The sequence below is a fragment of the Corapipo altera genome, unplaced genomic scaffold, assembly GCF_003945725.1.
Source record: "Corapipo altera isolate COAL_440 unplaced genomic scaffold, ASM394572v1 75, whole genome shotgun sequence".
NCBI lineage: Eukaryota > Metazoa > Chordata > Aves > Passeriformes > Pipridae > Corapipo > Corapipo altera.
In genome coordinates this window covers 4,833,073-4,855,944 of record NW_020884887.1, presented here as the reverse complement: position 1 = coordinate 4,855,944, position 22,872 = coordinate 4,833,073, and the positions used below count along the sequence as shown (strand labels likewise).

Sequence of the window (22,872 nt, the reverse complement as noted above, 5' to 3'; positions counted from 1 at the left end):
CCCGGCCCCGCTCCGCCCGGCTCGGCCCGGCCTGGCCCGGCACCGCGCTCCCACCGGCTCCCCGCACGGCCGGCTGCGCGCCTCGCCTTAGCAAACCTTTAATTTTTTTCCCCTTTTTTCCCGGTTTCTTGCCGGTTTCCCCCCGCGGTGCCCGGCAGCATGGGGCTGCCGGCGCTGGAGTTCAGCGAGTGCTGCTTAGACAGCCCGCAGTTCCGGGAGCGGCTGCGCTCCCACGAGGCCGAGCTGGACAAGACCAACAAGTTCATCAAGGAGCTCATCAAGGACGGGAAGTCGCTCGTCGCCGCCCTCAAAAGTAAGTGCGGGGCCGGGGCGGGACCCCGCGACCCCCGGCTGCTCCCCCAGCCCCGGCCCGCCCGCTGTGCCCCGCGCTGCCCGGGCCGGGCTGGGGGCTTCTGCTCCATCGGGGGCCACCTGCACCCACTCCTGTCCCCCCTGCATGTTGTGGTCTGGCTGGGCCACTGGGATGTGCCTGGTCCCGGTCCAGCGGGACGTGCGTGATCCATCAGGATGTGCCTGGCCGTGGTCGCTGGGGACATGTGTGGTCCTGAGTCCTGGTCCTAGGCTATCTGGGTGCGTGTAGTCCATCAGGATGGATCCTTCGGGATGTGCATGCTTCTGGTCCTGGTCCATGAGGATGTGCATGAGCGTGGTCCATTGGGATATGTTTGGTACTGGTCCTGGTCCACGGGGTTCTGCGTGGTCATGGGACATGTGTAGTCTGGTCTGCCAGCTCCCAGTCCATGGCCCTCAGCGGTTGCATCCTTTGGGAGTGGTTTGCCTGGGTGATGGGTTGGTGCTGTACCCACCCCTCCAGTTGTCCTCCGTCCCCTCGCTGCTCAGGGTGGGGGGTGCCCAGTGCCCCCACTGTGGCTCTGACCGGGCTGACCCCTCTATCCCCAACGGGGAAGTGTAGATGATGGGGGGGGCAAAGCTGCAAAATACTATGGTGGGGTCTGGGTGGGAGGGGGATGCAGCAATCCAGGCTGTGGCTCCAGGGCTGGGGAGACCCTCACCTGTGGCTGGCAGCATCCTTGTTCCCCCTCATGCCCAGGCTGGGCTGGTTCCTGTTCCCACAGCTGGGGTTGGGGACACCTCTGCATGGCCACCCCCTGCCGTGGTGGGGTGGGCTGTACCTTTGGGGTGCTGTGGTGGGTAGGCTGCTCCTTGAACTGTGTTTCTGTTCCTGCTATTTCCCCCACAGGCTTATTTGAGGCTTTTCCTTTTTTTAAGTTTATTTGGCCCAAATCACAGGGCACTTCCCCAGCCAGGGGGTTTCAGGCTGGCGGTGCGCATGGTTACCTCACCAGGCTCAGCTTGCCCTGGTTGGTGCCATTGGGAGACAGAGGGACACAGGACAGACACCTGTGCCATGGAGCCCCTGTGACATCACCTGCGCCCAGCCCAGCCTCGGGGACATAGCAGGGTCATTGTGGGGCTGTGAGGCAGGGGTGTTGCCCTGGGATGTGCAGACAGGTAATGATCTGGCCAAGTCCACCACCCTGTCCATTCCTGGGAGAGCAGATTCCTGCTCTCTTCCCTTCTGATCTCACACTAAGCCCTGTGGGTGTAGTTCCCCTGCTCTGGAGTAGCAGCTGCTAACATCTGGGTTACGTGGACTCCCATTGTACCAATTCTTGGTATTTTGGGTTAAAATAAACCCCAAATCTCACAGCTGTTGTCACTTTTCTGGCTCTGGAGGTCTGAGATGCGGTCTGCTGTGAAGCGTTTGCTGAAGGCAGCCAGTGCCTGGCCCCGCCTGGAGTGTTCATTTTATCCCAGAACAAATCCTACAGCATTGTTCTTCACTGAAAATACATTTTAGGAGTTAACTGGTGGGTCCCAAAGGTGCTCGGCTCTGGGTTTAGTCACTGGGCACGTTTAACAGGTGCTGGCCAAGGGAGCTGGCTGTGTCTTTGCCCCAGTCACTCTGTGTGCAGGTATTTTGGAGTGTGCTGTGAGCCCCTGTGGGCTCGTGGCTGTTGTGGGCTCCTGTCCCACCGGCTGTGGCCGTGCCGCACGGCCCCGCGCCCCAGGCTGCTGCACTGGGGCAGGAAGAATGCTCTCCGGCCTCCAGAGATAAGGATGTTTTTATGGCTGAATTGTTTTGTAGCCTCTATTGAATGCGTTCCTGGATTAGCCCTAATTCCTGTATGGGGCCTGGGGGTTGTTCCACGGGTGCCCAGGCTGCAGGGACAGGAATAACACAGATTCTGCTGGAATGTGAATCAGTAACATGTCCCCTGCACGTGTGGCACGGTCTGCAGGGTGTTTTGGGGGAAGGTTTGGGGGTGTGTGGGGCAGGGCACTGCCTGGGAGGCTGGGGAGAGGTGTTCCCTTCCTGGATGGATGCTCGGCCACTCTGTACATCCTTCTGCTGCTGTAGGAGTGACTTCACTGGCTGAGCGGCTGCTCCGAACTGTGATGCCTCTGACTGCTTCAGCAGACCTGGCACTGGACGGGATCTGTCCCAGCTTTCCCAGTGTGTGTTACCCTCAGTGTGTGTTATCCTCAGTGTCCAAGGTCTGATGTGTCTCATGAGCCCTTACAGATCATTCTGGCATCCATCAGCAGGGATGGAGATGCTGCAGGAGTAGGGAGCTGCTCTGCTGCCTGTTGCTTGATGTTGCTCTCATGTCTGGGGATGGGAATGTCTCAGGGCTCAGGGCTGGGGATGTCACCCCTGTCAGTCAGTACAGGTGGTATCTGGAGCCATTCCTGGCTGTGACCGGATCTTGCATCTCTTACCGAGCTTTTATTTTTCTTTGGTGCCTCCAAATTGTTCATCTCCCCATTGCTGAGCATGGTGACCTTATCTGACTGTCTTTGTCTGCATGCTGCTCCTCAGCTGTTGTGGCATGTGAGTGTGGAGCCAGGCAGGCCCAGGGAGCAGCAGACCCCCGACTCAAAGCACGCTACCCTCGGAACGAGCAGCTTGGAGGGTGTCTGGGCCCTTGGCACGGCATGGTGGCCTGCAGTGAGAGTTATGTGAGGTCTTGGCAATATCCTTGCTCATTTTCCTTCCTCTTGCCTTTGCTGAACATTTCACATCCTCTTTGTTTTAAGACGGGCGTGATGGGAACATAACTCCTTGCGTATCAACTTGGACAGGCTGTGGTGGGGAGAAGGTGCTGGAGCGGGGAAGAGCCCTCAGCAGTGCTGGACAGGAGTGTTCTCCTGTTTGCTGCTTGGCCCTTTGCAGCTCCCATGCCAACACCAGCGTGCAGGAATGGTGAGACTGGATAAAGGCATCTAAGAGTGTCTCTGCCAGAGTTTGGTGAAGGGGCTGCTCTGCCCTGCTTTTGCCCTTCACGAGGTACAGAGGGAAATGGGACTGATTCACAGCTCTTTATCCTTCCCTTAGAGAAAAAATAAATTTAGAAGGTTGAAAATGATCCTCATTTGCTGAAGGGCTGGTCTTGCTAAATGTCTTCAGATGCCGATGGCATCTCTGGAGTGTGTGTGTATATGTATATAGATAAATGCTGTTGGATTTTTTTCTCCCCAGTGAGTTTCTGTACCCGTTTCCATTGTCTCCCTTCACTGCTTGGCTGGTATTCGGAGTGACCTGGTTTTCAGCAAAACGTGTCCCTCTTCCTCCCTGATCCACCACCATAAATTATTCAGAAAGTTTTGCAGATGCAAAGATTTCGAGTGTGACATAAATAATGAACTCGAAGCCTGGGTGCCGTGAAACTCGTTCTCTAGTGAAGAAGCTGTGGTGACCAGCGGGAGCAGGGATGCTGGAGTATTTTGTCCCTTTGTGTGTCCCTGTGCTTGTGAAAGGGGCAGGCAGGGAGCTGTGTCCCAGCCAGCAGCTCGTCCCAGTCCCTTTGCTTCCATGGAGGGGGATATAGAGTCCAGGTGCCCAGATGGTGGTGCAGAGATGTCTGCAGCTTGCTTTGGAAGACAAGCAGCACATGTAAAGATGGAGGAGTGGGGGTGCAGGTGGCTGCCAGCCATCGCCTCCCCCACACCGCGTCGGGGGGCTGAGCTGGGCACCCTCCTCCTCCCTGTCTCCCTGTCCTGCCAGGTGCCATGTCCCTGTGGTGATGGGGCTGTCACCCCCTTCAGGCACTGGGCGCAGCCCGGTGCCCTGCCACATTTCTGCTGGTTTGTTTTGCTTCTTCCAACTCCCAGGCACTAATTTGAAGCCACCGAACCCGTCCACGCCCCAGCTGCTGCCGCGCTCCCATGACAGAGGCTGCAATTTCATTTATGTGGTGGGGCTGGGATGGGGCCGGCTCTGTGAACCCTCTCCCCACAAGGGGCACAAGGGCTCGACCCTGAGGGGCTGTACCATGCCCTGGGCTCCTATGGGAAGGGAGGAGGTGCCCGTGCCCCGAAAGGCAAAGTTGGACTGGTTTGGTGTTTTGGATCACTTTTTCTTTGGCTGTTTTTTGTCTGGGTCACCACAGAGCTGTGGCTGGCAGTGAGGAAGGGCAGGACCGAAGGGGGATGCGGGAAAGGGATGATGCTGGAGTGGACCTTGATCCTGCAGCGGCTTGGGGCTTCTCTGGCCCCACTGGCTTCCCAGGGCAGATGCTGTGGTACCGTCTCACAGGTCTCATGCCAGCTCTGCCTTCCACCAGCCTGTCCCATGCTGGCTGCAGTGAGCAGCTGGGGTTTGCCCCTGCTCCTGGCTGAGGTTTCCAGCTGGTGCATGTGGCTGACTGAGAAGTGTGGTCGCCCTTCTGTGCCTGCAAGGTGTGATTTTAATTAGTTGCCCCCTGGGATGACCCCTGTGTGCCTGCACTGTACCAGGGTGGTGGTGGTGGCCTGTGCTGTCAGGAGTGATGCCAGCAGGGCTTTTGCTGCAGCTGTGGGATTTTTCCTGGGACAAATCCAGTTCCGGGGTTGCTGTGTAGCTTAAAATGTGAAGTGGGGTGGTGGGGTAGTTCCTGGTGGTGCTGTTGGTGTGCTGGGCTCTGGGATGTTCTTGCACACGGGTTCTGTTCCACATCTCAGCAGCATCTTGGTGAAATCAACCCTTTATAAAATGTCTGCCCGTGGCTGTGGGGTGGCAATGCTGTACCCAGAGCTGTGCCCATGGCTGTGGGGCAGCAGTGAATGGAGCTGGAACTGATTGTGCAACAGCCTGGAAACGAAAGTGAAACTTTTGCCCAGTGTTTACTTAGTTCCCTTTTGACACAAACAAGGCTTAGGCGGGTGATAAGGAAATGTTTCAGACTGGCTGATACCTTCAGTTGCCCACTTTGCCACTGTCACTGCCTCTCCCTTCCTGCTCTGCATGGCCCCTGGCTCAGCACACTCGGTCTCCCTGGCGAGTGGGTCTGGGGGAGCCTTGACTCAAGTGGGCAGAGGGCAGGTAGACTGTAACAGAGTGCCATGCACTCAAAATGCCCTTGTGTGCCTCTGCAGGGGAAAAGCCCTCAAATGTATTTGGGGACATACCCTGTCTTGTACTGCTTTGTAATCCAGTTCCATCTGGAGTGACTGGTCCTTGTGCCCCATTGGTGCTGGGGAGGAGGAACCCAAAGCCCATTGTAGGTTATTTTCATTCTTTTTGCCCTTCTGGTCCCCGAAGCCCAAACCTTCCCACCATGTTTGCACAGGAGTGGAGTGATCAAGGTTCAGAGGTTTAGGTCTGGCCTTCCCAGGAACAGCTCCCTGTTTGTGCAGGTGCAAACATGAGTGCTCAGAGCTGTGCTGCTGGCCAGGAGAGTCCTGGACTTTGCAGGCTCACGTTTGGAGGAAAAGGAGTGTTGTGCAAAAGTAACCCCCCCCCGCTGGGTTGCTGTGACTGCTGGCACTCGGTTCTGCTCCAGTTGTGCCATGGGAATTGATGTTTGGCTGCTGCCATTGAGCGCTTGGTGCCAGCTGCCCACAAGCAGCATTGGGTGTGGGGTGGCCAAGGTGAGTCACCTGCGGCATCTTCCCAGAGCTGGGGAGTTGCTGCCTTGTGGCACAGGAGGATTTCCCGGAGCATCCATATGGGAAGAGACTTGAGTACCTTCCTGGGTGATGGGAGCCAGTGTTGCCCAAAGAGCTTGCCCTGTGCTCAGAAGGGTTTGGAGTCCCTGCCTGCACCCCCAGTGTGGTGGGCCACAACCAGGCCCCTCCTGGTTTTCCCCCCACCTTGGCCAGGTGAGCAAACCGCAGGGCTGGCCTGGGCGAAAGCACGTGGGTTTGGGGTTTGATTGGTAAAATGATTTGCTGCTGATTTTTTCCTGCTTCGTTCACCTAGCCAAGGTGTAACGTGGCTCCCCCGTGGTGTCAGGATGTGTTTTCTCCTCTTCCTTCCTGTAGGAAATGTTTGGTGTAGGGAATACTTTGGGCCATGGAGAGGGATGTGATTACAGCCCAGTCAGTCCTGCGCCAGCAGGGCCAAAGGCACAGAGGACTTCTTCTTTGCATGACCTGTGTGGCTTGTGCAGCCACATCTTTAATAGCTTGCCTGGGATTTTATTCAAATGAGGAGTAGGACAGGTGATAATACTCTGCTTAATTTTCAGCACAAGTTGAAAGCTCCTTCTCTTCCTCCCCAGTGGAAATTAGCAACAGGAATGTGTTCCTGCTTGGGAGATGCTCTGTTTTTGTGATGGTGGGTCTGCACTGTGATCCCTGCAGGGACTGTAGTGCTAGCAGTGCTGGCTCCAGAGGGCTGCATGCTTATCCTACCTGGCTCTGCCTGAGAGGGAAACTTGCCCTGCCTGGATGCTGCAGTGGCTCACCTATGTGTGCTGCTGTGGTTGTGATCTGTGTTGGAGGTTCCTCACAGCAGCCCTGGGGACCATTTGCCCGTCTCCCAGGGGTACTCCTGCCCCAGCCACAACCCCTCAGTTTGGGAACCCCAGTTGGGGGGTCACCAAACAGATACCATGAGCTGCTGAGCTGGAGCCAGATCCGGCCTCTTGGCAGTGCTAGAGAGGGAAGCTGGTGAGCGGAAGGGTTTGGGTGTGCAGGAGAGGCTGTGTCGTGATTACATCTTTTAAATTATGCTGACAGAAGGCTCATTACACAGGACTGGGAGATCTCCTTAATTGGGAGTGTGCCACGGAGCACCTCTGGGCACATGTCTTGATATGCTGGTGTGGTGATGGAGCCTGGAGAAGCCGCAGGCTCTGTGTGTGCTGCTGCCTGGCCATGGCACCTGCACTAAGCGTGTGCCCCATGCCAGGTTAAACTCAGCCTTTTGGGCTGGAGGGGGATGGACTGGAATAAACAGCAGCTCAGAGAGGCATGGGCTGGAACTGCCGCAGTGCCAGAACTGGTGTAGCTTTATGTCACACCCCAGTGTCCAGGGAGTGAATCTGAGCTGGAGGTGGATGGTCCTGGGGAAGGGCATGTGAAGGGGCAGGTTGGATGTCCCAGTGTTCCTCCAGCACCAGGAGTTAAGTATCTGCTACATCCTGCTCACACTTCCAGCGTGGAGCAGATTTGCCTGATTTGGGTCAAGAGACTGTTTTCCAAGGCTGTGGGTGTGCTGTCACAGCTGCATCTTCTGTCTCCATTTGTTCTCCCTGCAATGCTGCCAGACTGAGAGGTGCATGCAGTGTGCATGGCATCACCTGTGTGCCCTGGACATGGGCTGGAAGCAGTGGGCTCTTTAGATTTCCTTTCTTTTTCTTTCCTTTGAGGGTAGCAGCTCGCAGTGACGTTTGGAATCCATGTGAGGAAATGCCGTTCCCATGGTTGCTGCGGGGAGGGTGGGAGGCAGCGGCGGTGCCGGCTCTTCGTGTCCCTGTGCTTTCTGCAGGTTGGCACACGTGGTGCTTTCCTGGCTGATCCCAGCCCACAGGAGCCCTTAGCTGGGATGGAATGTCTGCCCTTGCTGTGCTGCCAGCCCCCTCCCTGGCTGGCAGAGTGGGACCATCAACTCCTTTGATTTCACCCTCTCTGCACAGGCACCCTAAAAAATTGTTGTGTGCTTCTCGCTTCTTCCTGAACCCCATGACAAGGCATGGGCTTGCCATGGCCAGGCAGCATCCCTGCACAAAACAGGGCAGGGGTGCTCAGGGGTTGGCATCCCTCCGCCTCAGCAGAGGGGCTTCAGTCCCTCCACCCTGTCCGAGGGGCAGCGGCAGTGTGGCCAAGCAAACTCTGCCTGTGCTGTGGTTCTGATTTGGGGTGTTCTGGGCCCCTTCTGCACCATTCAGCAGTGGGACAGCAGGAGGACGGGCTGTGCCAGGGATCCATCGCCGGGTTTGGCCTTTTTTTATCCATCACTTTTAAGGATCTGGGTTCAGCTGTGGTGTGATGAGTAGCTGTAGCGTGACCAAGGTGGGTGGGAGGGGAGGCAAAGCGAGGGGGAGCTTGTACCAAAACCCGCACAGCTTGTTCACTTCAGTGTGAATCATCCTCCTCCTCCCCCGGGCACGCGAGCGGCTGTCACCGCAGCCGGCGGAGACGAGGCTGTTTTCCCTGTTTTCCTGGCGTGCTCCCTGCGCCAAAGGTGGCTCCACCTGCTCTGTGCAAGCAGCTGATGACCCTGGGCTTGCGGGCTCCTGACGAGGTGGGATCTTTAGGGCATCACCCAAGCTCTTAATACCAAGGATGGTCCCTGGTGTGGCTTGGAGAAACTGGGAATTGCGCTGCTCTGCCTCCGCTCCCACCTGCTGATGGGAGCTGGGGAGTCATGGCATGTCTGGGGTGCAGGATGTACGCTGGAGAGGGATGGTAGCCGCAAGGTGCTCTGTGGTGTGGGGACTGTGGTGCTGAGAGGGAAGGGGGATGTCTCTGCGGTGATGCCAAGACGGTTTCTAGCTGGAGTTTGTGGGAAGCACACCAGCCTCCGGACCATCTGGCTCCCGCACGTGGAGCGGCGGGCACAGCCATGCCGTGTGGGGGCCGGGGCTGCCCGTGCCAGCGTGGAGACTGGGGGCCAGCAAAGGGCCTGGGTACTGCTTCCTCAGCCTTCCCTGCAGTTTGGACCCTCAGGCAGGGCTTGGAGCAACCTGGTCTAGTGGAAAGTGTCACTGCCCATGGCAGGGGGGTAGAATGAGATGAACTTTAAGGTCCCTTCCAACACAAACTGTTCTGCTATTCCATTATCCATAACGACAGAAGTGTGAAGGGTTCTCTGCACCAGCTGAGTGACCTGTAAAATGAGCTGGCATGTACCTTTTCCGTAATGCTGCCCGCCACAGCGTCCCTTTGCTGTTTTTATATTCTTTTTCTAGCTGAAACAGCGTCTGTCCACAGCAATGCCCTCGCTGAGCGCTGGTTGCTTAGCAATGTTTCACAAAAAATCCAACCGTTGCAGAGGAGAGCATTGGGTGTCTCCCATGAATTCTGGGAGAAAGCCCAGGTTAAAGGCAGTGATTCCTTCCCAGAAAGAGTGATCAGGCACTGAAACAGGCTGCCCAGGGCAGTGGTGGAGTCACCATCCCTGGAGGGATTTAAAAGATGTATGGATGTGGCACTTGGGAATATGGTCAGTGGTGACCTTTGCTGTGTTGGGGGAAACGACTGGATTTGAGGACTTAAAGGGCTTTTCCAACCTAAACTATTCCATGATTCTGTGATGCACTCTGGGCTGTGCATCCCTGTTCTCACCCTGCGTGCCTCCCTAGGCTCCGTTGGAGATTTTAATTTATATTTTTTTTCCTGCCAGAGCAGGAAAAATTGACTCACTTGCCAGTGATGTTCCTGTGAGTACGGTGGGATTTTTCCTGTTCTTACAGCTGACGTGGTGGAGCACTGGAGACAAAAGGATTTCCGCAGCCTCCTTGGGAGGAGAAGGAAGCTGGTTGTGCAGAACCGCTTCTGGAGGGGAAGGGAGCTGACCCCATTTCCCTGCTCTGGCTGTGGGCACAGCCCCTGGGATGGGGACCCGAGAGAGGAGAGGCACTACTGCACACTATGGGCCAACTGGGATGTGCTGGGATGTCCTGTCCTGCCTGCAGGGACAGGGTGTGGGTCCCTTCCCCCATGAGGGTCCTTCGACCCACTGTCCCCTGGCGACCCCTATGCTTTGGCACCTGCCCCTTGAGAAATCAAGCTGACTCCCTGCGGCCCACCTATTAACTAATTAGGTTTAATAACAGACTAATCCAAATGTGGGGTGGTGCCTGAGGCATCTGCTCCTGCCCTGCATGATGCCTGGTGGGGGGCTCTGCTATAACCCCCCCGTCCCAGGACTCCCCTCCCAGCCAGACCCCCGCCTGGCCTTCTGCTCTGCTAATGGGCATTGCCTCGGTCAGGAGCAAATTTCTTCTGGATTAGTGTCCTCTAAATCGATTAGCTGTCTCGGGCAGGGCATTCTGTCCTAATGAAATGTGATTCCAGGCTCCAGTCGATGAAATATTGTGGCAACGAGGGTAAAGTCATCTGCAGCCTTCCTGTAGGTTGTGCCAGGGTTTGGAGAGGAATCACAGAATTACAGAATGATTTAGGTTGGAAATGTCCTCCAAGATGATCAACTCTAACCTGTGACCCATCACCACCTTGTCACCCATCACCACCAGTCACTGCTTGAACACCTCCAGGGTTGGTGACTCCACCACCTCCCTGGGCAGCCCCTTCCAGTGCCTGACCACCCTTTCCCTGAAGAAGTTCTTCCTAATGTCCAACCTGAACCTCCCCTGGCACAATGAGGAAAAGGCTTAGAGGAGAAAGTATAGTTATCAAGGCAGTGTTACACTAACACTAACCTGCCCTCCCCAGTGAGGAAACTAGGGGAAACGGGGAGCTCTGAGAAAAACATGGCATTTCCACCTGCTTTTGGAGGTGCTTTACTCACAGGTGTAAGGCTGAAGGCATTTACACAACCTGCCTGGAGCAGCAGCAGTGGGGCAGCATGCAGGTGTGGGGTAAATGCGATATTCAAACCCCTTGCTTTGGGAATAGTGTTCAGGGATTGGGGTTTGCAGGTCAGGCAGCTCAGTGCAGTGAGACAGCCGTACTCCACAGGTCTGCCATCTCTCTCTGTGAGCCAGTGTTGTGCCTAAATCCTTGGCCCTTGTTGGGATACAGGGATTTTCACTGCTGCTTCCTCATATTGTTCACTTGTGCAGTTGGCTGCCCGTGGAAATGCCAGCTGGGGCAGTAGTTTTCCATTTCCATGTCCCTGATGTTTTCCAGACACTTTGCCCATGTTTGCTGTTTGGATGCATCCCTTCTCTGTCTCGTAGTGGTGAATATTTACTTTTGATTTTATTCAGAGACCTTGCCTGCTCCCACCTGAGCTCCTGTTGCTCCGATGCTTGGCCACCTGCCCAGCAAACTCTGCTGGTTGGGACAGGACGGGGGGCTCTGTCATAAAACAACACCAGAATGTGAACAAAAATAAGCACAGGGAAAAGTGCCAGAAATAGAGTTGGGTGGGGAAGTGGAGAAATCCCGTTTTATTTTGCTGCGAAGTGCATGAAATGCTCCGTGTCCAGGGCCAGTTCAAGAGAGCAGGGGTGGCACCTGGGTGATGCTGCCCTGTCCCAGGGGGCAGATGGGCTGTGATCCACTGGGAACTGTGGGCAGTGATGCTCTGGAGGCTGTGGGAGGACTGGGGTGTTGCCATGTTCATGCAGAGCACCAGGAGGCCCCCTGGGCAGGGGGCATGGAGGGCTCTATTTGGTGCTGGGCAGTCAGAAGGTGGTTGTGCTGATCCGATGTGCTGATTCCTGACACAGTGATGGTCAGCCTGGAAGCTGCCTGCTGGATTGGCGGTACCTGGCTTCAGGCCCCTTATCTTCCAGGGCCATCCTGAGAATCTTGTAGCAGTTCCCAGTGTTGCTGGCAGGGTTCTGGCAGGTTCCTGCGTTTCTCCAAGTCTGGCTGCTCCTTGCTGGGAATGAGGACCCGTGTTAGGCTGTGCCTTCCTGCAGCTGCAGACATCTGTCTCCTCAGCCTCTCCAGGAATGGGAAGCCTTTCCGGGGTTAGTTTGCTTCATTTGTGGGTTTTATGTTCCTCCATGTCCTGACTGCAGGCAGGCCTGGCTTACAGTGCTGTGTTGACCCAACACCTGCACTGGGAGCTCTCGGGACATTTTGTCTTCCGTGGCTGTCCTTTATCCCCACCCAGCATCACCTCTGTCCACCCTCCCCCATGTCCCTGAGCCAAGAGCTGCTGCAGCTCATCAAAATAACCTGATTAATGCAGAGCTGGGCCAGGGCCAGACTCTGCCCGGCACAAAACAGAGCACTTCACTTTGGAGTGGTTCCTCCTGAAAAAATCCTGTTTGGGCAAGTAGAGAAAATCATCCAGAGTTTCCATGCAGGACAGATGGGAGTCTCCCCACGTCTTCCTTTCCTTGTGGGATAGAGAGGTTTGATGGTTCACATGCCCAGTGCTGAAGTGAGGGTCCCTTCAGGTGGGACCCTTGGCAGTGGTCAGGGACACTTCATTTTGTTAACCTGTCCCTGCTGCCTGGACCAGTTTCTCTCCCACCAGTGTCACAATCCTGGTGGCACTGTGAGTGGGGAAAGGCAGAGCTGTTTGCATGAGCTGGGCTTCTACAGCTTCTCTGCCCCTGTGAGATAAGGATCTGAGTCATGAAAGTGGCTGCTGGGGCTTTGTTGCAATAGGAAGTGATGGACAAGTGCTAAAAAGAGATGAACAGGAAGGATGGAGAGAAGCAGTGAGACCTTTGCTCTGGGTGTCTGAGGCAGAGCAGGCTCAGCACTGGGCTTGGGGCTCCAGAGCCTGAGGAAGTCCAGGGCTGGTGCAGGGTGGAGAAGTAGGGCAGAAGGGCAAGGGCTCTGACTGACCATCAGCTTCCTCAAACTGTGGGGAAATGGAAGGGTGGCTGTAGCAGCATGAGCCAAAGGGAACAGCTTCTCACCTCTGTGCTGCTGCAGCCCCGGTCCCACTGCAGGATGTCACACTGGACATGCGGAACTGGCAGCTCAGGACCTGACAGTCCTTCTGGCTTCATTTCCTTTGGATCTTCAGTGCCTTTCATCAGAAGTTTTGGGAAGCTTTGCACAAATGTCCTGGCCTGGCAAAGCTCCCAAGATAACTCCAAACATTATTGATTTGGGGGTGGCATGATGAGGTGGCCGGGTGCTGGGCTGGTGGGCAGTGGGGGATAATTTTAACCGTGCAGCCAGGTAGTCCTTTCCAAGGGAGAACTTTGTTTTTCATGAAGCGCAGAACCTTTATCTCTTAAAATACCATGGAAATAATTCATGTCTTCAGCGTGTTACTCAAATCTGATCTGCTATTTGAGCCCGGTCAATGGTGCCATTCAGCCCACAAAGGGTTCTCTGTCCCTCTGGCAAACGTGTTCCCGTATGGAGCCACGTTGAGTGTGTGAAGGGAGGCATACGGGGATGCCTCGGCCGGCAGCAGTGCCCGGCGCTCCCGTGGCTGCATAGAAAGGCTGGGCAGGAGCTCATCCTCCTGGATCTGCAGTCTTGGGGCATCTTGGACAGGTCGTTCAGTTTTTCTTGAACTTTAGCACATCTGAGCAGTTCTGGGTTTTTCCCTGGTTCGTAGGGCGTGTGTGTTTGTATACTTACTTTCCATGATACAAATTAGGTTTTGGGATTTGGGAAAGTGGGGTTTGGCCTCCCTGTGTGTGTCATTGAGCTGAGGCTTGGCACTGCCCTTCAGCTAGAGGCTGTGTGTGTGGAAGAGGCACCAAAATGGGGTCTGAGGGCGGTGTGGGGCCATGGCAGAGATGCTCTCCCCACCTCGGGGGTTCTGCCTGGGGTGACTGCAGGGACTGAGCTCATTGCACCGGTCATTGGGGTCACCTCACTGCCTTTGGCACCCTCAGAGCTCCATGTCTGACGTGTGCTGAGCCAGTGCAGCCTCTTCATGGGCTTTTGTGTGGGAACATGACGGCAGAAGCTGCACTGGAGGTGGGGTAGGCTCTTCCCATCTGGGTTTATATATTTACTCAACGATGATTCAGAGGGGGAACCTGCCAGCAGCTGCTGTCCCATCCTAAATCACTGATTAACTCCAACCGCCTAGTGGAGTTGTTTAATAAACAAATCAGTGCTAATTCTCTATGGAAGGGACTCGGGGATTGGGCTGGGTCCAGAGGACCGCAGTGTCTCGTGGGACCAGGATTTTGCTGACTGCACTGGGAAGTGCAGAGAGGGGGTTTAAACCTTCTGGAGCAAATGAAGCGTTTAACGATGCTACCCTGATGTTTGGTGCCAACCCCTGCAGAGCACGGGCTGGGACTGGAGGGTAAAATTCGATGCTGGCAGCTGCAAATGCTGATTTTTTAGGCATGAGTTGCTTGTTGCTGGATTCCTGTGTGAACTGCAGGGCCAGGTTTGGACAGTGTTGCATGCGGCCATGGGTCAGGTCCAGTTGGCCATTCCCAGCTTCGACCTTTCCCAACCCCCCATCCCTGTGTATCCCTGGGCACGGGAGGTGTTGTGTGACCCCACAGTGGCTCACTGTGGCGTTGTGCTGGCAGCCCCGGCTCGCGGGTGCTCGCTGTGGGGATAGACACCATATTGCTGCTTTCTAAGCACCCTTGGCGGGCTGTAATCCGGCTGTTTTGGCTGCTGATTAGAGCAGCTGTTCCCTGGATTACCCATCCCAGCTGGCTCCTGCCTGCCATGGGGTTGCTCTGTGCTGGCTGCATGGCTGGAGAGCTGTGGGGCTGCAGAGGTGCCACGAGAGTGGCCAACTGTTGTGTCCTGTTTTCTCTGCATCTAGATGGGGGGTCTCCGGTGGTGACCCCCAGATCTGCTCTCTCAGGGCTCCTGCTTTTGGGCTGTTTCCCAGGGCAGACCCACCTGGGCCCATGGGGCTGCTGATGGGACAGGCAGTGTCACTGTTGTCAGGAGCAGGGGACTGCTGTTGTCAGGACCCTCCTGTCCTTCCGTGGGGGCTTGCAGGGGACATGCAGCCTGAGCCTGCTGTTCCTGCTGTTCCCTTCCATGGGGGAAGGAAGGGGCAGGAGTCCTGGTTCCTGTTGTCCACTTGAACATTAAATATAGGCTATTAAGCAATTTTCTTTGCAGGAAGTGTAGAAATCCTGCTCTGTGTGAGCACAACCTCTGTCAGAGCCTGGAGCTTGCCTTGCAGCAGCATCCTCTGCTCCCCCTTTGCAGCAGTATTAACCCTTCATGGTCAGACCCAGCAGTAAGTTTATCTTTAGCCTGAACCATGCATGGCATCGTGCTGCTCCTGCCCCTGTCCTGGGCCCAGCTGAGCCTTTTGCTTTTTCTAGCTTACATAGCAAACTGACTGCAGTCAGCTGTGGGGAGAGCCCTGGCCTCTGAGCCAGCAGTTTCACTTTTCTCTGGCCAATCTGATCTTTCCAACACGGGACCAGGCAGCAGGACCAGGCATTTGTCTTCTCGACATCTCATTTTGCTGTGTTGCAGTTCCCCTTTGTGTCCTGGGTCACGTTTCCCAGCTGTCCGTCTGGAGCATGCAGGTGGAGGAGTTCCAATCTTTTCTCTGCTCCTTATGAATTTTGGTTTAAGGGAACTGCTCCTGCTCTTTATCTGTCCAGGCTCTCAGCACACTTTACCTCTGTTCCCTTTGGAAAGGTCTGAAAAAGTTTTAAACACTCAAAGAGAGGTGTGACAGGGGTGTTGCACAGAGGTGAGGTGTCCAGCTGAGGAATAAAGCTGGGGAAGGAGCTGGAAGCCAGTGACCAGGAGAGAGTGACTTGTGGTGTAACTTACTCCTTCAAAGTGGTAGAGGCTCCATGTACTGGGTCACCTGAACCAGGGACATGTTAGATCTGACACCTGTGCCCTGGGGAGCAGAGCTGACCCATCTCACAGCAATGTGTCCCTGGGGCTGCCTCTCTGCAGCACCATCTGTAGACCTGGCTGGAATGGGATCATCCCTCTTGTTCCCGGGGTGCTGGATGTGAACCTGGCTGGGATGGGGTCATCCCTGTAGTGTCTGGGGTGCTGTACACATGAAGGAGTGTTGTGAAATCACATCTTCCTTCTAGAAACGGCCTTTTCCAGTAGTTCCAAATTCCTTTGGAAGGGGTTTTTTATGTAAATACCAACCACGTCAGGCTCCTTGCCTGACATCCTCTTCCACAGCAACCACTTCCGAGAAAGATTTGACTCTCAGTAGCTGAGGAGGAGGGTCTGAGGGAGCACGAGGTGCTCCCTTGCTGCTGATCCCTTGCAGGGCTGCTGGGGCCTGGAGTAGCATTGGCTTCAACTGGGTTTGGAGGAAGCCTGGAAGTGTATGGCTGGAACAGGAATTCAGCCAGCAATTACCTGGCTCCCTGGCTGCAGAGGGAGGAGGAATGTGGGGTGACCCCTGAACTGGGTGTGAGAGAGCAGGGACAGGCAAAGGGGTTAAGTGAGGCTGCTGCCCTCTGTCCTGCTGGGAGCTGTCCTCCTTCCTGCTGTTCCTATGGTGGATGTCAAGGATGCTGTGACTGTTGAGGATGCATCACATTTAAAAGGACATTTTATTTAGGTTCTTGGACCTCCAACTTGTAGTGTGTGTGCCTGTTTCCTGTCAAGTGGACTTTCCCGAAGGGATCTTCCTGTCTCCACCAACCCTGAAGGGAAGGGGGAACCATAGAAGGTGATGAAGATTAGGAGGAGAACTGCGACCTGAGCTGGTTGTGTTGCTCAGGCAGAATGATTTTTCAGGCTTTTTGTGGTGGTTTTCCCTGATGTTGCACTTGACTGATCAAGCCAGTGGAGAATGTGGAAGGAAAACTTCCAGAGCTCTTGGCACAGCCTGGCTGTGACTCATGTGCAGTGTCCGGGTGGTTTTACCCGTGCATGAGAGGAAACAGAAGTTTCTGTCATGCCTTTGTAGGATTTTGGGTTTGCTTGTTCACAGCCCTGGGGAAGAAGAGCCCGCAGGAGCTGAACTGGCCTGTGAGGGGGCTGCCTTGCTCTCACCATGCATTCCAGCTTCCACTGGAGGGTTTTTTCCCCAAAATGTAGTTGAGAGGTTCCAGCTTTTAGGAAATGGGGATGCTGGGGTGTGGGTGGGTCTGACAGTGTCCCAGGGAGGACGACAGGGCCCCACAGGGCGGGCATGGGTGCCCCTCTCTCCATTTCTGGCCGATCCTGCTGCTAATTTTATCCTTTATCGCTGTTGCACCAGGAGTTATCTCCATCTCCCCCTGCCTCTCCCTTGCCTATTTATAAGCACCCTGGGCCATTGCTGTCAGTGCTGCTGGCTCCAAGGGCTTCTTGGCTTCGCTCTGGCTAATGCTTGATCCCAGAGCCCCAGCCTTGTCCTCACTCTGAGCAGGAGGGATGGTGACCCTGCCCTGGGCCGTGGGAGCTTGGCTCTGTCTGGGTGGTTATCCCCTGTGCTGGAGCAACCTCTGGCTCTGGGGTCCTGCCCAGCTGACAGTGGGCACAAGGGGTGTCACATGGTTCATGTGGGGATGTGTCACACGTAACATGGCCAAGGGCTCAGGGAGGCCACAGTATATGTGGGGAGAGTGTGGCTGGTGGCTGCTGGTCAGCATGGGGCTGCGGGGGAGGAAGTGGCTCCTTGAGTCATTAACGTCATCTTCATTATTGTTCCAGAGGAGGCAGGAGGCCACTTGCCTCTGGGACCGGGGGAAAGTCCCCAAGCCCCCCCCAACACCAGCAGGAGCCCATGGTGGGGAGTGGAAAGAGCTGCCTAGGGCTGTCCCAGTACCCTTCACTGAGCCCCAGAGCTGGAGCAAACCCTCTAACCCCCCGAGTCTCTCTTTTCAACCCTGGCAGGAGCGCTTGGGGAAGCTGCCCCCGAAAAACACATGGCTTGCATCTGTAGGTGCCAATGGAGATTCCTGGCAGCTCCAGGCACTGGCAGGGTGTAAGCTGTGCTCATTCCATCCTCCAAGGAGCAAAGTGCAAATCCTGTTATGTGTGAACCTTCTTCTTGGAGAAACCCCCCTCTGTACTTTTCCACTGGGAAAGCTCACGGTGCCTTCCCTCTCCCTGCCTGCCATGGCTTGGTGGTTTTCTGCTGCCTTAGGAAGCAGTGGTGCAAAGGCAGCCAGGACTGAACTGGGCAGGATTAGCCCCAGGACTGTCAGCAGGAATACTGGGAGAACAGCTTTAATGCTTGGAGAAAGCTGCCAACTCCCTTATCCCATGGGAAAAGCAAAACACTTGGATTCTATTGTGGTTATCTCTTGGCTGTTGGTGTCTGAGAAGAGGAAACAGCCTTTGTGTGCAAGCGTGTTTTCCACCGGTGCTTGGAAAGGGGGAAAAAACCACTGAATTTTGAATTTTGGGCTTTGAGTGAAGAAATGCACAGGGGACTGAGCATTGTGTCTTCCTAACGCCAGCAGTGCTGGCAGCCACAACTTCCCTTTTGAGCCAGTGGCCTCACGGTGCCCAGGGCCGTGTCTGGTGTGCCCAGGACGTGTGTGCTGGGTTATGGGACCTGTTCGAAAAGCCAGTCCTGGATCCACTCAGGTCACTGCGAGTAAGAACTTAATAGGATCCAGATCGCAGAGAGAATCTGCAGCTTGGGAAGAATGAACCTCTGCATTATTGCGTGTCTGTGGGGCCTTCCCTCAGCGGGACCGGGAGCCTGGCAGAAGTGCCATGTCTTGAAGGGCAGTGTCACTGTGTGTCACCATTTGCCACTGCCCCATGGCTCTGGGCCTGGGCTCCCATGGTGTTCTCATGGTGTTCTGAGGCTTTATCCACTGTAGGGTATTTTGGGGGCTGCTGACAGGGACCCTAAAATGTCCTGGGGTGGGTGCAGAAGGGCAGTGCTTGGGGACTTCTCTGGTGCTGGGGCTCCCACTGAATGGGTTCTTCTGTGGGTGTTTGCCAGCTGGGATTATGTGTCTGCCTGTATCCTGCTGTTGGGGTAGTTTTCCGTTTCTAACAGCCCTGTTTTCCCTGCTCCCCCTCTCCCACAGACCTGTCGGCCGCCAAGCGCAAGTTTGCGGATTCCCTCAATGAGTTCAAATTCCGCTGCATCGGCGACGCTGAAACGGATGATGAGATCTGCATAGGTGAGTCCTGGTGCTCCTGGTGCCCTGGACCTCACCCCAGATCCCTGAGCAGGGCACAGTGGGGGAAACACATTTGAGGACACCAAGGGGTCCAGGAGTTTCGGAGCTTTCCTGTTCTCTGAAAATGGCATATTCCTCCTGGTTCAACATCAGCAAAGCCTTTCCCAGGGAATCACTTGTTGTTTTTTGGCCTAAATCTGTCACTGCCAGATAAGAAGCAGAGAAGACTGCCTGTATCTGAAACCATCTTGGTTATCTGGATGTTTTGCATTGGAGAGCAGGATCTGGATGTGGTTGTGGCTCGATACACTGCAAGGGGCTGTGACCTGAAGCAGAGGAGCAGCAGTCTCACTGCTGGCTGCAGGAGCACAGGGCCCTGTGCTGGTGGGAACCAGCAGAGCTGAGCCTGGCAGTGCTCCCTGAACTGGGCCTTGCTCCACCACAGAGCTTCTCCTGGCACAGGGCAGCAGCTTCAGCTGCTTCCCTCCCCATTATCCTGCTCTTGCCCCAGCTGGACTTTTAGAGCTTATTGTGCACATCGTCTGGAGCCAGGAGAGCAAAGGAGCTTTAGCCCTGATTTAACTTCACTTGTTTATTTGTGCCCAGTCTCAGCAGAAATAGCTCCTCACTGGCTCCAGGTCCCTGTGCTGGTGAGCTGCCCCTCGTGCCCTGGGTGTAGCTGAGGCCAGTGCTGTGCCACTGGGCTGGTCAGTGACTAGCTGTTGGCTAGGGCAGGTTTGAGGTGAGGGTGTTGCTCTTTGGAGGTGGGAACCTAATCCTGGGGTTGCTCTGCTACCAGTTGATTCCATAGGCAGCTGGAACCTTTCTAGGGAGAGAGCAAAGAGGATAAAAAAAAACCCCAAACCACCAACCCCCAAAACACAGACAGACAAAAAAACCCCCTGTTCAGTTTCTCTCTTTCTTTAAAAATTGAATGTTAAATGCTGACTGTGTCCCTTCCAGCCAAGTCTCTGCAGGAGTTTGCCACGGTGCTGCGGAACCTGGAGGACGAGCGGATGCGCATGGTACGGCCCCATCTGTCCCTGGGAGCAGGGGGTCGTGGCACTGCTACTGCTGCCCACAGCTCTACTGTGGCACCCCGGGCACTGAGGTGACAGTGGCTACCACCCCAGTGCTCCTTCCCTTGCTCCTGGTGAAGCCATAGGGGAAGCAGAGGGAGGGGAGGGTGGCCTCGGCAGGGGAACACTTGAAAAGCATCAGAAATGGAGTCTTGCTGTTGGAAAATGGCCAGTGCTGTTGCTGGGGGGGCTCACAGGTTTGGTACAAACCCCTCAGCCAGTGCAGAACCGGAGGGGTGAGGCCTGTGGGTGTCTGTGGGCTGTGGGAGGGTTTTTGTGGAAAGGCTATTGAGCAGCACGGGTCAACAGAGCTGTGTCTATCTTTGCCCACAGATCGAGAATGCCAGTGAGGTGCTGATCACGCCACTGGAGAAGTTCCGCAAGGAGCAGATCGGGGCTGCCAAGGTAACTGACCCGCTGTCCCCTCTGGGAGCCCCAACTCAAGCAGAGGAGCAGAGCCCAGAGCTGCACAGAGATAGCCACAGAGGTGGCCAGGACATGGCACACTGCAGGAATGGGCACAGGCATGGGAGGAGGTGATGTGCTGCTGTGGGAGGGACATGGGGATGACCCAACTCCCGGGAAGAGCCTCAGTGTTCTGAGTTCACCCACAACCAAATAACATGCCAAGGGCCAAAAATCACATTATAGTTGAAGTGAACTTTTTCCTTACTCCAAACAAGAATTAGGATTTTCTTGGAGGGGTTCCCAATCACCCAAACCCCCTGGTCTGCACTCCCCACCCCGGTGTGTCGCACGGGAACTCAGACGGCTTCTGGCAGAACAGGGAAGCGCCAGTGTGGCTGAGAGTGGCTGTGAGACAGCCTGACCCCCCCCACTTTCTTTCCTGCCTTTGTTCTGAAATGAAAACCACTGTCTGTGGCTCCCCTGTTGTTATAACAACCTGCTGCTGCCTGCAAGAAGCTCATGCCAGCGCCTGGGGCCGCGTTTGCATGGCAGCGGGGTGCCCAGCCCAGCAGTGCTGCCCTGCCTCATGCAGCTGAAAACAAAAGACAAAGAGGAGTCTTCCAGAAAGGAGCTGGTTATGAGCAGGTGCCAGTATGGATTTGGTACTGGTGTGTTGGGATTGCCTGGTTGGAATGGGGGTACAAAAGAAAGTGAAGTTGACATCCTTTTTTAACACTCCTGCCATAAACAGCCATACTGTGTCATAGTCCTGAGTGACACGAAGGACAAGCTCTTGCAAGGGTTGGCAGGGGTGGGATGTGAAATTGTGGTAATATTCTGGTTCAAAAGCACTTTCCTCACTGTTGTCTTTGGACCAGGCCTGGTCTGCGTGTTTTACCAAGCATTGGGCCCCAGGAGTAGAAGAGGGGTTCCCCCAAGCCTTGGATTTTGGAAGCATAAGCTGCTTTCTTGTAGCTGCCTGATGCTGACAGAAAAAAGCAGCTTCACCTGCTTCCAGCTGATGCCCCCAGGCCATAGTCCTGTCTCATGTTAACTCCCACCTGGGATGTGCTGTCCTGCCATGTGCTGCAGGGATGCTGTGGGTCCTCACGGCTAATCCGGTGCCGTTGTGTTCAGCGTCACACATTTTGTTCTGTTTTGTAGGACGCCAAAAAGAAATACGACAAGGAGACTGAGAAGTATTGTGGTGTCCTAGAAAAGCACTTGAACTTGTCTTCTAAGAAGAAAGAATCCCAACTTCAGGAGGTGAGAGCAACCTCTGTGTTTCCATGTCTGGCTGTCACTGTGGAGAGCTTTTTGAATGCCTTACCCAGCTTATAACAATGGTTCTCCTGACTGTAAACTCATTTTTTCCATCATTCTGGCTGCGAGTGCTGGGTTTTCCCCTCTTCCTTAATGAAAGGGAATGGAACTGTTTTGGTGAGTAAATCAGAGAGATCCCAAAATGGATAGCAATCAAAAAGGAGAGAGGGTTTATAATTAAAGAGTGTAACAGAGGGAAACTGGTTCTGCTGTAGGCTTCCTGTGTGCCAGCACAAATCAGGGATGTCTGATCTCCTTCTCTGAAAGTGGCTGTGCTGCTCTGGGCTCCAGGGGAGGAGGGATCAGGCTTAGTGCCTTAAACTGCTTTAGGAGCCATCCCTGACTCAGGACGTGGTTTGCTGTGGTGCCAAGTGCTCTTACTGGATGACTACACTGAGTTTTAAATCACTTCTTCCAAGTTTGAAATTCCCTGTGCTGCAGTTGGTCCCCTCAGTATGCGTGTCCTTGCCTTTGGGCACGGTACTGGTGTGCTCCTGATCCCTTACTGGGGGCACTTGTGGTCACAAGGCTCCTGCACCAGGACAACACAGGTGATGGGACAATGCCCAGCAGAGTTGGGAACTTGAGAGCAGAAATACCTGTGGCACAGGTATTTCCACCAAATCAGGACTGAGGAGGGGTCAGAATCCAGAGAGATATGCCTGTAAGCCAACTTTGTCCTCTGGGCTTGTAAATAACTTCCCATATGGAAGCACCCCTGTGTCCCAGGGGATGATGGCTTTTAAATGACCCTCTGAACCCCTGGTTTAGTTCATGTTTGAGATACTGATGGGCACGGGAGTGGAAGGAATTCTGTCCAGCGAGGGAAGGATCCACTCATGGCTGTCAGGGTACAACGGTTGCTTTTAGAGGTGTGATCCTGTGCCCTGGACAGAGCACGGCCCTGCGGGGCTGCCTGGAGATGCGGTGTGGGATGCAGGCAGGATGTAGGTGGAGGCTGTGTGTGGGATGTGTGCAGAATGTAGGCAGTGGCTGTGTGTGGGATATGTAGGCTGTAGACAGTGGCTGTGTGTGGGATATGTAGGCTGTAGGCAGTGGCTGTGTGCGAGGTGTGTAGGCTGTAGGCAGTGACTGTGTGCGGGGTGTGTGCGGGATGTAGGCAGTGGCTGTGTGTGGGATATGTAGGCTGTAGGCAGGGGCTGTGTGCGGGGTGTGTAGGCTGTAGGCAGTGGCTGTGTGCGGGG

The 22,872-nt window shown here is 55.1% G+C and overlaps 1 protein-coding gene across 3 annotated transcripts in view; it reads left to right on the top strand.

The window, feature by feature from the left end:
• Positions 1 to 6: 6 nt before the first annotated feature.
• ARHGAP26 (Rho GTPase activating protein 26) overlaps positions 7 to 22,872 on the top strand; it is a 115,789-nt gene continuing 92,923 nt past the window's right edge. For 2 of the 3 annotated variants that reach the window (XM_027643345.1, XM_027643346.1), the window contains exons 1-5: positions 160 to 313; positions 18,762 to 18,857; positions 19,821 to 19,882; positions 20,270 to 20,341; positions 21,509 to 21,610. In XM_027643345.1, the coding sequence (XP_027499146.1) occupies positions 160 to 313; positions 18,762 to 18,857; positions 19,821 to 19,882; positions 20,270 to 20,341; positions 21,509 to 21,610 (486 nt within the window). Of the gene's footprint in view, positions 314 to 18,761; positions 18,858 to 19,820; positions 19,883 to 20,269; positions 20,342 to 21,508; positions 21,611 to 22,872 lie in introns of all 3 variants that reach the window. The other variant, XM_027643344.1, reaches the window with a different exon arrangement.